The 16,060-nt window shown below is 38.6% G+C and overlaps 1 protein-coding gene across 1 annotated transcript; it reads right to left on the bottom strand.

The window, feature by feature from the left end:
• Positions 1-12,165: 12,165 nt before the first annotated feature.
• LOC122281271 (G-type lectin S-receptor-like serine/threonine-protein kinase At1g11300) lies at positions 12,166-16,060 on the bottom strand. Its single transcript, XM_043092632.1, has 7 exons — positions 14,609-16,060; positions 14,234-14,356; positions 13,952-14,145; positions 13,495-13,705; positions 13,148-13,385; positions 12,920-13,046; positions 12,166-12,618 (listed from the first exon to the last, which is right to left on the bottom strand). Exons 1-7 carry the CDS (start codon positions 15,822-15,824, stop codon positions 12,307-12,309), a joined length of 2,421 nt encoding a protein of 806 aa, XP_042948566.1. The 5' UTR covers positions 15,825-16,060; the 3' UTR covers positions 12,166-12,306.

The raw sequence follows: 16,060 nt of genomic DNA on the forward strand, positions 1-16,060 counted from the left end.
GGGCTAGAGCCATGAGCTGGACCAGGCATGCCACTGACCTGCTCCGCAAGGCATGGGCTGGAGCCATGCGCTGGATGGCACGCCGCGAGGCATGCCACTAACCTGCTCTGCAAGGCACGGGCTGGAGCCGTGCGCTGGATGGCGTGCCTGTGGGGGCACGCCACTGGCCTTGCTAGGTGGTGTGGGGGCACGCATGCATGCGCGCAGATGCACGCGCAAGCCTGCACGCATGGTCTGCGTGCGGTCAGTAGCCTCCATGCTCGCCCGCTGCGTGTCATGGTTTGAGCCAAGGCATGCAAGCAGACTAGCCATGTGACTGTCCTGACCCTCCATGGGTCGTGCCGAGGTGTGGTCCCGGGCAAATCTCCTGGGGGTTGTGACAGTGCGTGCAGTCTAGCCGTGCGCTGAGTGTGGTGTGACAACCTCGCTTGCATGCGCGCGCCTACTGTTCGCTGCCTGATGGAGGGTGACCGTGGTCTAGCATTCACCAAGGGCTTGGTCTGTGCGCAATCAAGCGACGCCAACAGTGCTGCTGGTGTGCTGTCCTGGCATGGGCTGGTGCTGGTCAAGGCATGGCCCGTGACCTCTTGCCTTGGGGTTTTGACAAATTCATCATCATATAAGAGTACCCAGAGGAGAGGGCCAGGTATATATAAGAGGAGAGGAGTAATGGGATTAACTTTCTTTGCAGTTATGGAATTCTTCCATTTGCTTCCTAACTATTTCTAGTTTCTTTTGCATTAACAATGTGTAACTCCTGAGTATCAATCAGAAGTCAAATGTGTTTGAATTTATCCACCAGAAGGTACAAGTCGGATACTCACATATCCCAAAAGATGGCCAGTGTTCTTCCGGCCACTCAAAATCTCTAACAAAAAGACACCGAAGCTAAAGACATAAGATTTGATGGAGAAGACACCTTGCATAAGATATTCAGGTGACATGTAACCCCTGTTCACCATCATCAAGTTAAAAATATAAGTAGCAGAAAGTTTTACGTGTATTCTATACTGTTGGGTTGGTTTTTATGATTCAGTAGCGTCCTTCAGTTCACTTACTGTGTGCCCACGATCCTACTGGTATTTGCTTCTGACTCGTTTCCTACAAATATTCTTGCCATTCCAAAATCTGATATTTTGGGATTCATGTCGGTGTCCAACAAAATGTTGCTAGCCTTCAAGTCCCTATGTATAATCCTTAACCTGGAATACTGAAGATAAAGAAGTCCTTGAGCAACCCCTTGAATGATTTGAATCCGTTTCCCCCAATCTAGTATGTTGCGCTTTTCTGCATCTGTTTTAAAAATATGATTAGATTGATAACACTGGGCCACATTTGAAGTACAAAATAAAATTCCACAAAGAGGAATGAAATGTATTTCTAAGTGGGAGAAACTACAAACCAAAAATAAAGAAATCCAAGCTTTTATTTGGCATATACTCGTAAACTAGTATCTTTTCATCTCCTTCAATGCAGCAGCCCAAAAGTCTAACGAGATTCTTGTGTTGGAGAGTGGCTATGAGCATTGCTTCGTTCTTTAGCTCCTCCCAACCTTGGCCAGATTTTCTTGAAAGTCTTTTTACAGCTACATCCCCTCTCTATAACGTTCCCTGGATTTGTTTTTATTTTGAAAAAGACAGAAATTAAACAATTAAAATAGTAAACTGCATCCACAAGAAATCCACTATCAATGATAAGCACTCGGAAACTTTCATCTCTAAAACCAACAAGTTTGGAAACTTTCAAGCTCGGGACCACAATACCCTCACATTTAACACACCACCCCCAAATCTCACACGCTAAAAGTTATACTATCAGTTTTGAAATTCTCAACGTATCCTTGTGGACCACGAAATTGTCTACTAATTTTGTTGATCAAATATATTAAATCTCAATTATCAAGATTATAAAACGAATCAAATACTTTAAAATAAATAATCAACTTTGTAAGACATAACGATTGGTTACGAAAGGAAACCTTTTAAAGAACTCTTTAAAGGTAAAACCCTACAGGGCAGCCAAATTCAAGAAAGCCAATCTTATTATTTGAAGAACAATTATAAGAAATCATCAATTACAAAATATTTACAATTCGACTCTTTTACTTGCCTAGACAAACGACCCGTTTGTCTTCTATTGTAGTAGTAGCCAGAACCTCTGGCGATATTTAAATGTTGACTTCCTTTTTGGAACTCCAGAAGCTGAAATCCAATCGATGTTCCTTTAAACTCAAAACACGATCACACTAAAAAAGAGATGAAAAAACCCATGAAAATTCTCAAGTAAATTTTCTCTCATAAATGCTCAAAATTTCCTCTCTAGAATACGTGGCTCAAAAACTTTAAATAGATACAAAACCGAATCCCTTTAAATATTAGATCTAGAAAGAGTCCTAGTTGAAGCGAAATTCTGCTGACAGGTAAAGACAATTGTGAGAATGTTTCCTGACGGGTTGCTAACATTTCGCTATAACTCTTTACTGTAGTTTCTTATCTGTGTTCAACTTCGGGTCTTGATAATTTGCAGACTCTTATGAATTTGAAATACATGTAATTGACTTATCTAAACAACTTTATAAACATCTAGATAAATTCAATGTTGTTAAAGATAAAATCATCTCTTATTTTACATTCATCCAAATTTAAACAAATAATGATAAGATAAATCTTATCATTTCGTCATCTAATTCTCACCAATTTCTGTCTTTACAAGTTTACTTACAAGGATTGTGACATCTCCCAATTTATCTTCTTCTCCATGCGATATTCCCATTCTTTTATAAGAATTATTGCATATGATAATCATCTTACTTATTAGCCTGGTATTCCAAGTCTGACAAAAAAAAACTCTAAACTACCTCCCCATGGCATGTATACAACAGGTTAGTTTAAACTAAGTTTCATTAACCCAAAGTCAGCCCATTTCTTATTTAAATGAGTACAGAGTGGCCTTACAACATATGCAGCAACAAAAGAGGCATGTGTCTGTTAACATGGTAAATTAGTTACTGGCAAAGTGTTTACCTTTTATGTGTAGCCTGCATCCTAGCAAGTAAGATTAGGGATACTTAAAACATACCTTGTAAAAGGTTCCAAAACCGCCCTCGGCAAGCTTATTTCCAAGCGAGAAATTACCAGTTGCAGTAGAAACAATTGCAAAACTGAATAATGGCATTTTGACTTTGTCTCTTCTGCTATCCCCATGCCTACTTGATTCAGTGAGCTCCGAACTATTAGAGCATTGGCATTGGCTTCATCAAAAGTCAAGCCAAATACATAAAATGATGAATATGTGAAAAAATGGCTGCATTGGATTAGTCAAACCAATAAATGGGTAACTTTGACTTACAGTATTTCTAACGTTTCCTTCATATTTGAAGTGCTTCTATACACTCATCTTTCCAATATTTTACTTTATTTTATTTCATCTACCGGTCTATTTTATTTTCTCTCTCTCAGTTTTTCCTCCCCGCATTTTCTCTCCCCCTTTCTCTCTTTTTCATTTCTCGCAATCCACCGAAACTACACTTCGATTCTTCATGTACACCTAAGTGAATTGTGGCCAAATGCTAAATTTGTCCTGCAAAATTACCAGTACAAATAATATGATTAACATCCTCAGGGTGACCCACAGAATAACAATTACATTTAGAGACCATAGAAATGCTAGCCATTTTAATATTTTCTTCATACTTAAGCAGTTATTAGTCACCTTCCACATCATTATAGAAATTTTCTTGGGGAGATCGGCATGCCAAATCCATTGAATCTAGGATAAAGAAGGTGCCTGAACTCGAACAAGATCCCAGTTACTCTTAGGAGTAAAATGACCATCCTTATCATTCTTCCAAATAAGAAAACCCTGCCCCTCCTTGTGCCTAGCCAAAAATGGAAGCAAATCATTAGCTTTTTAGGGACCCACCAACCTTTTCAATAAATGAATATTCCACCCATTATCAATACGACACTCTTTAATTTTCAACAAAAACTTTTCAATCACTAGGTACTGGCCATGAAGAGGGCCATCCTCATCCCAATTATCATACCAAAAGGAGATGTTTCCATCTCTCACTATCCACTTAGAATTGTTTAGAACATCAGAGATACTAATAAGAATAGCTTTCCAAAACTGAGAACCATTTGTAGGATCAACAAGGAAAAAATGATTACCCCGAACATACTTACCTTTGAAAAAATCCGCCCACTATGATTGCCCATAAATCAATCTACAGGCTAGCTTCATGTATAAAGCCTTTTGAGTATCCCCATATTCATGAGTAGTTCTACCACCAGTTGAAAGCAATTTCATCTTCCAACCCGCAATTTTCCTTTTCACCTTCCCAAGTAACTCACCTAAGTCCAACGCCTTCAAACAACCAACCACAATAGATTATATTTCTAATTTATTTTTAATCCATGTATTTTATTTTCAATTGCTAAAACTCTTTTGTTTTATCATTCAATTCATCATTGATGTTTTCTTCTCCAAATAATCATAGAATTTATTCTGTTTATGAATTCAGTCATGCTTTTTCTATTGAATGGATTAGTTCTTTGATTATGTTTGGATCAATTATTTATCTATGTTGATTTAGTTTTTTGCTGCAATATCGCTCCTTGAGTATATTGTCGTCATTGAATTTTCTCAATAGGGATAGTAATTTACGTATTTTAAAAGTGGTGAATAATTTTTCAAAGGGTTACATTTGATTTAATTTTGGTTTATAAATCTATACCTTCTGATTGAGAATTTCGTAAATTGAGTTCCTAATTGAGTTATCCAATGAATTAAGAATAATTAAAATACTAGATTTGTACAAAAGATTCCCGACACTCTACTGTTTGTCAAATTTGAGTACTTTTTCCATTAATCACTTTGTTTCACTATTATTTTGCAATTAAAATTAATCTTTGTTCTCCATAACTTATTTAATATTTTTCCTTTAGTTTTTTTGTTCCTTCTGCTATTCTTTTAAATTGTCTCCCTGTGAAATTGACACCCCAAAGCTGTGCTACAACTACCGCGTTATTCTTTGGACGTAATCAGGACACCACTCGGTGTCCTTGAAAGGAAAAAACCCTTCATAAAAACCAATAATTTGAAGGGGCAATCTCTTTCTGGATACAGGAATAAGCTTAGAAAATTAAATAGCAGTTTTATCTTTACTAAGAACTTGACCCGACCAATCCTCATAAATCTGTAAAGCATGTATCAACGCTCGCATAGATCTTTTATCACCATTAGCAAAAATAATAATATCATCAACATACATGAGGTGGGTAACAAGAGGAGTACCTCTAGCTTGAGTAAACTGCCAAATTTTACATCGTTCAAAATAATGCTTAAAAAGACGAGAGAGCACTTATTGCATAATGATAAATAAATACGGCAATAGAGGATCGCCTTGTCATAGACCATGCTCAACTTTAAATAACCCCAAAGATGTGCCATGCATCATAATAGAATACCAAGGCAAAGAAATACACGCCTTAAACAACTCACAAACCGAGGGGAAAACCAAAAGCATCCAAGACATGCAGTAGAAAACTCCAATTAACTCAATCATATGTTTTTGACATATCAAGCTTAAGCAACACGTTACCCCCATTGAATTTTTTATGGATAGAATGAACCATCTCTTGGGTTAAGGAAATATTCTCAAAGATACTACGACTAGGGATAAAAGTCCCTTGCTCCTGAGATATCATCTTAGAAAGCAACTTCGTCAAACAGACCACAATAATTTTAGAGCAAACCTTATAAACAACTGAACAAAGATTTATGGGCCTGAATTTATCAAAACCAGTCGGCTTGTCCAACTTGGGAATCAAAATAACGTAAGAAGTAGTATAGAACCTGGGAAAAGTCTCTCTTTGGAAAAACTTAGAGATAGCTTCCAGTAAGTCATCCTTAGTAAAATCCCAACAAACTCTAAAGAAGTCAAAACCAAAACCATCTGGGCCAGAGCTACTATCAATGTGGATACTAAAAAGAGTATCTTTAATTTCTTCCAAAGAAGGATCTTTATAGAGTAAAAGATTTTCCTCAGTAGTGACCATAGGGGAAATTAAGTCACTTAAATTCAACAATTCTGTACTGCGACTTTGACTTAAAAAATGTTGAAAGTACTCAACAACAGTATGATGAATAACCCGGGGAGAATGTAACGTAGTTCCATCAGCAAGGCACATATCACTAACCCTTTTTTGTTTCTTAGAGTTTAGAATAGTATGGAAAAATTTAGAATTTTGATCCCATCTTTCATCTAGTTTTTCTTAGCCAAGAGCGAAATTCTCCTATCCTCTCTTCGCATCCAAGTTGATAATTCCAACTTAGACACCAAAAGGTCATTTTTGTCTCCAGCATTAAAATAGACTTGAAGACTATTTTCTAATCTGTCTATATGTTGCTTAAGATCTTTGATAATGATATCGATTCTACCAAAAACAAGCTGATTCCACTCTCCAAGAGCAACCTTAACCCTTTTCAACTTGGAAGATAATTTGTAGAGCCTATACCAAAACCCTCCTGCTTCTAAACCCCCTCCACAAAATTAAGAAAATCCTTATGATTAGTCCACATATATTGAAAGTAAAAAAGACTAGGGCCATATTTAAAGGGATCCTTTCCCATTTGTACAACCAAATGAGAGTGATTCGAAGTGGTACGAGCCAAGACTTGATAGAAAACATTCAGATAGGAATTGAGAAAATTTGAATCAATAAAATATCTATCTAGCCTGGCCCAACTCCTAGCCAAACAACCTTGACCATTGCCCCAAGTCATCCTTGATCCTTTAAAGCACATGTCCAATAAACCATAATGTTGAATACAAATATTAAACTCTTCCATTGCAGAAAAATGACGAGGACTCCCACCCCTTCGCTCTGAGTCTTCTTTAATAATATTAAAATCACCACAAATGACCCACGGAAGGTTACCACTATCAAACGTTTCCAACTCCTCCGAAAGAAACATCCTCTCAGATCTACTACATTTGGCATACACAATAGTAAGAATGAAAACATAACCATTGTCCTCCACCCTCACTGTCACAAACTGACTAGAACCTGCCAACCAATTCACAAAAATTGTCGAATTCCACATAAGTCAAATTTTACCATCATGCACTTCGTTAGTAAGAAAAGAATTGCAATGTAACCTACTAAAAAAAGTAGGAATTCTATTCTGGAATAAAAAAGGTTCAGCAAGAGCAATAATCTTAGGCCTGTAAGTATTAATAAGCTTTTTTAAACACAAAAGGGAAGTACTAGTTCCCCTAATATTCCAAAAAATAATAGGACTAATCATAAATTAAGTTTGGAAGGGCGTATTACCGACCTGGTAGAAATTCTTATCTTTACCTTCCTAGCACTATCTCTTGGAATTTCTGAGTCCATGCTATAGTCTTTTTGCATGTCGACCCGTATCTTAATTTGATCTACTTCCTTTTTGGATTGAGTTTCATCCAAAGCAGTATATGTGATCTTCGGCTCTTGCACTATTTGAATGGGCTCTTCCAAAACAACACACAAGTCCATTACAAGAGGATCAACAATAACATGACAATCAGAACCGTCCTTCATCTCTAGCATCATGTTATGCAAAAGCCCACTACTATTAGAATTTTCCTTGTCACCTACATGTAATGGCACCGATGCAACATGCGTGTCATTTTTAACAAAATTTTCAAATCTTGAAACCTCCTTTTTCAATGTCACAAACATTGCACCAGGACGATCAGTTTCAACTTGAGGATCAATTCTTGAAGCCTCAGTGCCAGAATTTTGAACCATTGCAAAAGTATTGTCACGTTTCTTAGAATGAAGGGCTGAATCCTCCATGATGCCACCATATTCCTGCATAGTTTTGGTAGTCTCAAGTTCCATCCCTGACAACTCACCATTCTCCACTTCTGGAATGTCCCCTTCAACCTCCACATCTACCACTGGTTTTATACCAGTTTGGACCCAAACTTGGCCTTCATTCAACTGATTTTTCTTCTTGTCAAGAGCAATTCTACAAGTTTGTAGATTGTGCTCCTACCTCTTACAATTACGACAATATGCAAGCAAAGTCTCATAGATAATTTCTTGTTTTCTACTCCGTGGCATACCAGATATTCCAATCCAAAAAGGAGAGATTGGTTCTTTTGAAGCATCTATCTCAAGACATACTCTAGCTCCATCAGTTCTTGTTGCACAAAGTGTAGAATTATCCCGACGAATAAAATGTCCAAGCGGTATTGTAAGCAATTTCAGAATTGATGAATGATAGAGATTAGGAGAAAGCTTAGGCAGAAAGATCCAAATCGGCACACATGAAGGTTCATTGTCTTCATCAAAATCCAGCTTCCACGCAAACTATCGATATGGGATGCCATTAATCTCACACGATTCCCTTGATAAGGCCTTGTTTAAACCAGCTTTATCCGAAAGTCTAACAAAGACGTGTCTTGCCCGCTGCATGCTCGAGACCACAAGGACAGTTGCTAAACCACACCGACAACGAATAAAACTTTTGATAGCATCAATAGATGGCTGCTATCGTAAGAACTTAAGGACCGGAGAGAAACGAAATGGCTTGGCGGTGCGATCAAGTTCCTCCATAGAAAATAGAAAACAACGTTCTCCCTCTATGAATTTTGCTAAGCGAAAAGCCACTTTCATCTCAGGAAGGGGTTGTAGCACCGCAACAACCATGTCAGCGAACAATCGTTGATGGCCTATTGAGGATGGCTTGATGGCCGCCATGCAGAGGTGACGTAAGGCTATCAACGTAGAAAACAATGAAGCCTTAGTATAGAAGGTTTTTCTACGTAAGGAAACTTTTTCCTATGGCTTGCACAGTAGAAAACAATACTGATAATGGAAGAGGAAAGCTCGAGCAAAAGGTATGAAGGCTGAAATTGGCTCCACTAACTTATTAAGAAAGAGAAATGTGTATGATGAAGTGGAGAGGGAATGATGAAATTGGCTCCACTAACTTATTAGGCCGAACACGCTCATATGGAAACCATTCATGCAAAAAATTCTAAGTCTTGACTCTCTCTTTTTTCTCTTTGGAAAAGGTGGAGGTGAAGTGTGAGTGTGCATTGGGGCACGTGATTTTCAGTTATAACGTAAATGTGAAGTAAGGCATGAGGAAGATTCCATAGTAGGCCCAAAATAGAATTCCAGTGGTGGGCAGAGGCTTAAGGGAGGAACAAGGCGGAGACGATGAATGACCTGGAAGAAAAATGGAAGAATCTCAGACTATTGAAAGGGGAAGCCATAAACATAATTATAGAAGAAAACTCTTCTGAAGAATTGAAGTATAAAAAAGATAGAAGTTTCATGGAAAATGTATGCTCAATGAGAACTATAAGCAATGAGGTATTGGGATCAACAATGGCTAAAATATGGAGGGTCAGTAAGGCAGCAAAGTTTTTGGAAGTCAGCACAAACATATTCACATTTGAGACAAAAGCCAAAAAACTAAGGGTATGGCAAGGGCGACCTTGGCTTTTTGATAATAAATTGTTGGTACTCAAGAGTTTCGATGGTTTTACACCCCCTCAATGATTGAATTTTGACACTAAAAGGAAACCGGAGCGAAGGTCTCATCAAAGTCTATACTTTCCATCTGGGCATACCCTTGAGCAACTGATATTGCTTTATTTCACACTATTGTTCCATTCTCATCTAACTTATTCTTGAAGATCCATTTTGTGACCACATTGTGACTTTCTGGTCTTGGTACCAAGTACCACACAGTGTTATTCACAAATTGATTTATTTCGTCATGTATCGCATTCAACCAATTCTCGTCATTTAAGGCTTCTTCGACCCTTTTTGGTTCAATTTGTGAGATGTAGCTAGAGTGAGCCATTGATTTATCACTTTTCTTCTTAGTCTCATCCCTTCATCTATGTTTCCTATAATGTTTCCTTAAGGATGATTCAACTTTACTCTCGAAGAAAGCTCCTTTTGGCTACTCACCTTTTCATTTGAAGATGACTCCAAGTTTTCTTTTAGTGCATCAACATCTTCTATTTCAATTTCACTTGGTGAGTGAGATGACTCATCCTTGTTCAATTTCTCTCCAGGAGCATCATTCACTACTGCATTTATGGACTCCATTACAGTTCTGGTGTGTAGATTGTAGCATCTATAAGCACGACTGTTTCTAGAATATCTGAGAAAAATCCCTTCATCACTTTTAGGGTCAAACTTAGCCAAGTTTTTCCTATCTCTCAAAATGTAGCATTTGCTTCCGAATACCTTGAAGTACTTCACACTTGGTTTCTTTCCTTTCCACAGTTTATACGGTGTTTTGGAAGTGCTTGGTCTCGGATAGACTCTATTCACAATATGGTACGTTGTGTTCACAGCTTCTCCGAGAAGTGGTTAGGAACATTCTTACTATGTATCATGACTCGAGCCATTTCTTAAATAACCCTATTCTTTCTTTCGACCACTCTATTTTGCTATGGAGTGATAGGGGTAGAAAATTCTTGACTAATGCCCTCTTCATCACAGAAACTCTCAAGATTTGAATTGTTAAATTCTCTTTCATGATCACTACTAATTTTAACTATTACCTTTCCTTGCTCATTCAGAAGCTTCTTGCACAAGGTTCTAATCACATTAGGAGCTTCAGCTTTCTCTCTCAGAAATTCCACCCATGAATATCTGGTGAAGTCATCCACCATTACTAGTATGTATTTCTTTCCCCCCAGACTTTCAGTTCTAGAGGGTCCCATAAGATCAATGTGCAATAACTCCAATGGTTGTTCGGTTAGGATAGCCGTAGTTTTCTTGTGAGCTGTTCTAACTTGTTTTCCCAATTGACATGACCCACACACAGGAGTCTCCACTTTACCCAGCTCAGGCAACCTACCACCATCACTTTCCTGGCAATCTTGGACAGATTTTTATGATTCACATGTCCTAGTCTTTGGTGTCATAGGTTTGTAGCCTCACTCTTAGCACTATTGCAACTATACTGAAAACTAGGAGTGATGCCATAACAATTGTCAGATGTCCTGGTTCCCTGCATCATACAGTTTTCATCATTATTTGAAACAATGCATATTTCTTTTGAGAAATGAACTTCAACACCATTATCACACATTTGACTTATACTGAGGAGATTTGTTTTTAATCCATTAACAAACAGCACTTCCCTCAAGACAAGTAGTCCAGGTATATCAATTTCACATTTTCCAATTACATAAGCTTTTCCACCATTTCAAAAAATTACTATTCCACACTTGTACTCTTCAACAGTTTTAAATAGACTTCTATCACCTGACATGTGACGTGAGCATCCACTATTAAGATACCACACATAGGTGTCTCTAGTCTTTAAAGCAATGTGTGCCACATGGCATGTGTTTCTTTCTCCAGTTTTGACCCACATCTTTCTAACTTTTGGAGAACCACTCTTTTTGGTAGTTGACAGTTGGTCTAACTTGACATTTAGTATCTCATTCTGTCTAGTTAAGACCATGATTTGACTCCAAAGATTCAGATGCCCTCTTCTTGGCTGTCTATCTCCATTTCTCATGGGATTCTTCCTAAGCTCATAGCAATTTGGTCTGATGTGGCCAGCCCTACCACAATTATGACACACATAGTTTTCTTTGCTATCTCTTTGTCTTTTGAACGATGAGATATACTTAGGAGCAGTTATGAGATGTTTATCCATTTTTGGAGGGTGCATACTTTTGCTTTGAGGAGGTGTATGTTCAAACGTGATGTATCTTTTCAGCTTAAAACACTCTGTTACAACATGACCTATTTTACAATAATGGTAACAAATAAGACTTGTATTTCTAGCTCTTGGTTTCATGTGAGACAAAGCACCCATTTGGACATGTGAGGATTTCTTGCCCTTGTCAGATGAGTTAGTTTTTCCATTGGCAACTGATTCACGAATGAGTTAGTTTTTCCATTGGCAACTGATTCACGAACATACACAGCTTTCTTCTCATTTTTGTGGAAGACCTTTGAGGTAGTTGTAGCCTCAGATTTTATTGTATCATATCCTAGTTCACTCTTGTCACTAGGGGACTTTCCAGAGCATAGGATGAGATGAAAACTCATATTTATCGACTATATTACAGGATTGACTATAATACCATAACCATATTAACAGATTTTACGGCGGAAGACTCAGAAATCCAATACACCCTGCTCACTCCGTTAGTGGACTTTGACATAAAACTGGAAAAAGGGAAGTACAACCCGTAGGCAACCTAACAGAATGTTTTTCTGATGATTTACACAGATAGTATGATGCTTATGGCCGGTCTTTCAAAGCTTAACGGCCTTCAAATATTGAATCTGTTTCATTCTTCAGATAAGACAAGTCTGACACGCCACTGATTGGGTTTGCCTTTACCTTACTTCTCACAAACAAGAAACCAGGTTGGTTGGGATAAGGTAGAACTGTACTATCATTGCTAAGCATTGCGACAACGTCCGACATGGTAGGTCTATCCGCTGCACTTTCTTGTACGCAGAGGAGAGCAATGTTAATATATCTCAACACCATAGACATGGAGGACATATCATCAAGGAGCAACGGATCCACTATGTCTGATCTCTTGTCACTACTCCATAATTCCCACGCCTACAAATAAAATAAAATAAAAAACAAAATGGTTAAGTGAGTGAATTCCTTTTTCCTATCATTTGAGCTTTTGAGAGAGTAGCAATTCATCATCATATCAGAGTACTCAGAGGAGAGGGCAAGGCATATATAAGAGGAGAGGAGTAATGGGATAAACTTTCTTTGCAGTTCTGGAATTCCTCCATTTGCTTCCTAACTATTTATAGTTTCTTTAGCATTAACAAAGTGTAAATCCTGAGTATCAATCAGAAGTCAAATGTGTTTGAATTTATCCACCAGAAGGTACAAGTCAGGTACTCACATATCCCAAAAGATGGCCAGTGTTCTTCCGGCCACTCAAAATCTCTAACAACAAGACACCGAAGCTAAAGACATCAGATTTGATGGAGAAGACACCTTGCATAAGATATTCAGGTGACATGTAACCCCTGTTCACCATCATCAAGTTAAAAATATCATCAAGTTTTACGTGTATGCTATACTGTTGGGTTGGTTTTTATGATTCAGTAGCGTCCTTCAGTTCACTTACTGTGTGCCCACGATCCTACTGGTATTTGCTTCTGACTCGTTTGCTCCAAATATTCTTGCCATTCCAAAATCTGATATTTTGGGATTCATGTCGGTGTCCAACAAAATGTTGCTAGCCTTCAAGTCCCTATGTATAATCCTTAACCTGGAATACTGATGAAGATAAAGAAGTCCTTGAGCAACCCCTTGAATGATTTGAATCCGTTTCCCCCAATCTAGTATCTTGCGCTTTTCAGCATCTGTTTTAAAAATATGATTAGATTGATAACACTGGGCCAAATTTGAACGACAAAATAAAATCCCACAAAGAGGAATGAAATGTATTTTTAAGTGCGAGAAACTACAAACCAAAAATAAAGAAATCCAAGCTTTTATTAGGCATATACTCGTAAACTAGTATCTTTTCATCTCCTTCAATGCAGCAGCCCAAAAGTCTAACAAGATTCTTGTGTTGGAGTGTGGCTATGAGCATTGCTTCGTTTTTTAGCTCCTCCCAACCTTGCCCAGATCTTCTCGAAAGTCTTTTTACAGCTACCTCGTCCCCTCTTAGTAATGTTCCCTGCATTTGTTTTCGTCAACCCAAAGTCAGCCCACTTCTGATTTAAATAGGTACAAAGTGGCATTACGGCATATGCAGCAACAAAAGAGGCATTTGTCTGTTAACATGGTAAGTTAGTTACTGTTTACCTTGTATGTGAAGCCTGCATCCTAGCAAGTAAGTTTAGGGATACTTAAACATACCTTGTAAACGGTTGTATGTGAAGCCTGCATCCTAGCAAGTAAGTTTAGGGATACTTAAACATACCTTGTAAACGGGTCCAAAACCGCCCTCGCCAAGCTTATTTCCAGGCGAGAAATTATCAGTTGCAGCAGAAACACTTGCAAAACTGAATAATGGCATTTTGACTTTGCCTCCTCTGCTATCCCCATGCCTACTTGATTCAGTAAGCTCCGAACCATTAGACTCTATGGTCAACTCTAACAGTAACAAATTGTCCCCTGCATGGTGAACAACATATGATTACGGCTTTGCTTGATAATATACATCTTGATTTCCGAAAGACATTTCGAACACTTATTTGCTCACCCTTTCTTTTGAGCGCTTTCTTTCTCCTCGCACAATAAACAAGAAGACTGAATACCAGTGCAAAAGATATGGTTGGTATGATGATTGCACACAATAGTCCTGCAACCTTCGTGTTCTTATGTCCTGGAGAAGTTAAAGTTCCATTCCATGGAAGGAAACCAGAGAGATAGAATTATACATGCGTTGTACTTGTGTTACGACTGGATTTACCACTGGCAGTGCCTAGAGGCACCTCCTCAAAAAAATCTCAAGTCTCAAACAGAAAAGTAAATAATTGAAGGAAGAAGAAGAAGAAGAAGAAGAAGAAGAAGAAGAAGAGACAAGAACAGCAATAACAGTCACCAATAGCTAACAAGTCCTTGTGTTTTTGCTGACCTTTCGTAATCGATTCCGAAGGATCAAGCTTCAGATAAAAATCATTTCCATATCCATCATCTTCTGAGAGCTGCTTCACGTTTAGCAGAGGACCTTCCCATACTAAGCAGTCATGCTTTCGATGATCATAAGCATAAGCAATACAGGAACAGTTGGTCGAGCAAGCTGACTTGCAGTCTACGGAGTCGCTAATGTCCAATTTATTCGGATTACTGGGCCAATCTACCTGAGGCAAGGGGAAAAATTTTGTCTCATTGCCGCACTTGAGATCAATTTTCCTCACACACCCTCGGCCACTCGACTTATTTACTTCAGCAACCAACTGTTTAAATCCTGGCAAACAGTCACATCCTCTATCGCTTGTCTCACTGCATATGCTGTAAGCACCACATAATGCATAAGCCCCGCACTTGGGCGAGGGTAACAAATGCCAAGATTGGTCAACTTCTGTCCATGAGAGCAGTCTAAACTGCCCTTTTACATCTAAAATTATTCTTAACATTTCATCGGTGTACTTACTACGCCAAGTAACGGACTCCCCAACAATCACAAATATATCATCCAAACGACCAATGAGTGCGCTAGACCAGTATATTTCAGATCCCTTCATGACGATTAATTCTTTCCAAGAACCCCGATGCAGTTCGTTCCAAGAACCGAGATGCAGAGAGAAAAGACCAGGAGCAGGGTCTTCAGTACTTTTCCATGATGTTAATGACCATCTTGTGGTGAAATCACTAACGTTCATTCCGGGCAATAGAGTATCAGCAGGATGCTCAAAGCTTTGCCACAAAACAACATCTGAGACCCTCTTTATAACTCTAAGATTGCCTGTATCCAATAGGATGGCATAGGTATCGTTCCCAGCAGAAGTGTTTGCCACCATGTACTGCATTATGCCGCCAGATATTACAAGGTTCCCATCCGGATTAAGGGTTAGAACGGCAGAGGAATTTGGGAATGGCCGCTCTCTATTTGCAACCCAAACTACGGTGCGAGGATCTTTCTTGTACCATATTCCCACATAATTCCTTGTCGAATTTCCCGGGGAGAAGAAACCAAGTTCAAACTTTCTCTTAGCAGAGACAATAGTCTCCGTGGTTGTTAGTGATTGGCTTGGTCGGATAGTATCGGTGACACTACCATTGGCGAGCTGCAAACCAAGACAGAATAAAAGCAGAAGGGTGGGAATAAAAGGAGAGATTCTACGGCTCATATTTGGATAAGAAGCTATGCAGCACAGTTTGCTCTTTGCAGAACTACTACTGCTTAACAGAACAGAAGAGCAGAAGTATGGTATCCTTGGACTAAGGAGACATAGAGTTCAACAAGGCTACATATAAAGTTCAAAAGATCAAAGTTTTTTTGCCCATTCAACTCACTTTTTTGTAAAGCAGTGGCGGAACCCGAAAGTCTACGATGGGGGGCCATATTGATCTATGGAATGACGAT

This window comes from Carya illinoinensis, chromosome 11 (assembly GCF_018687715.1).
Source record: "Carya illinoinensis cultivar Pawnee chromosome 11, C.illinoinensisPawnee_v1, whole genome shotgun sequence".
Classification (NCBI taxonomy): domain Eukaryota; kingdom Viridiplantae; phylum Streptophyta; class Magnoliopsida; order Fagales; family Juglandaceae; genus Carya; species Carya illinoinensis.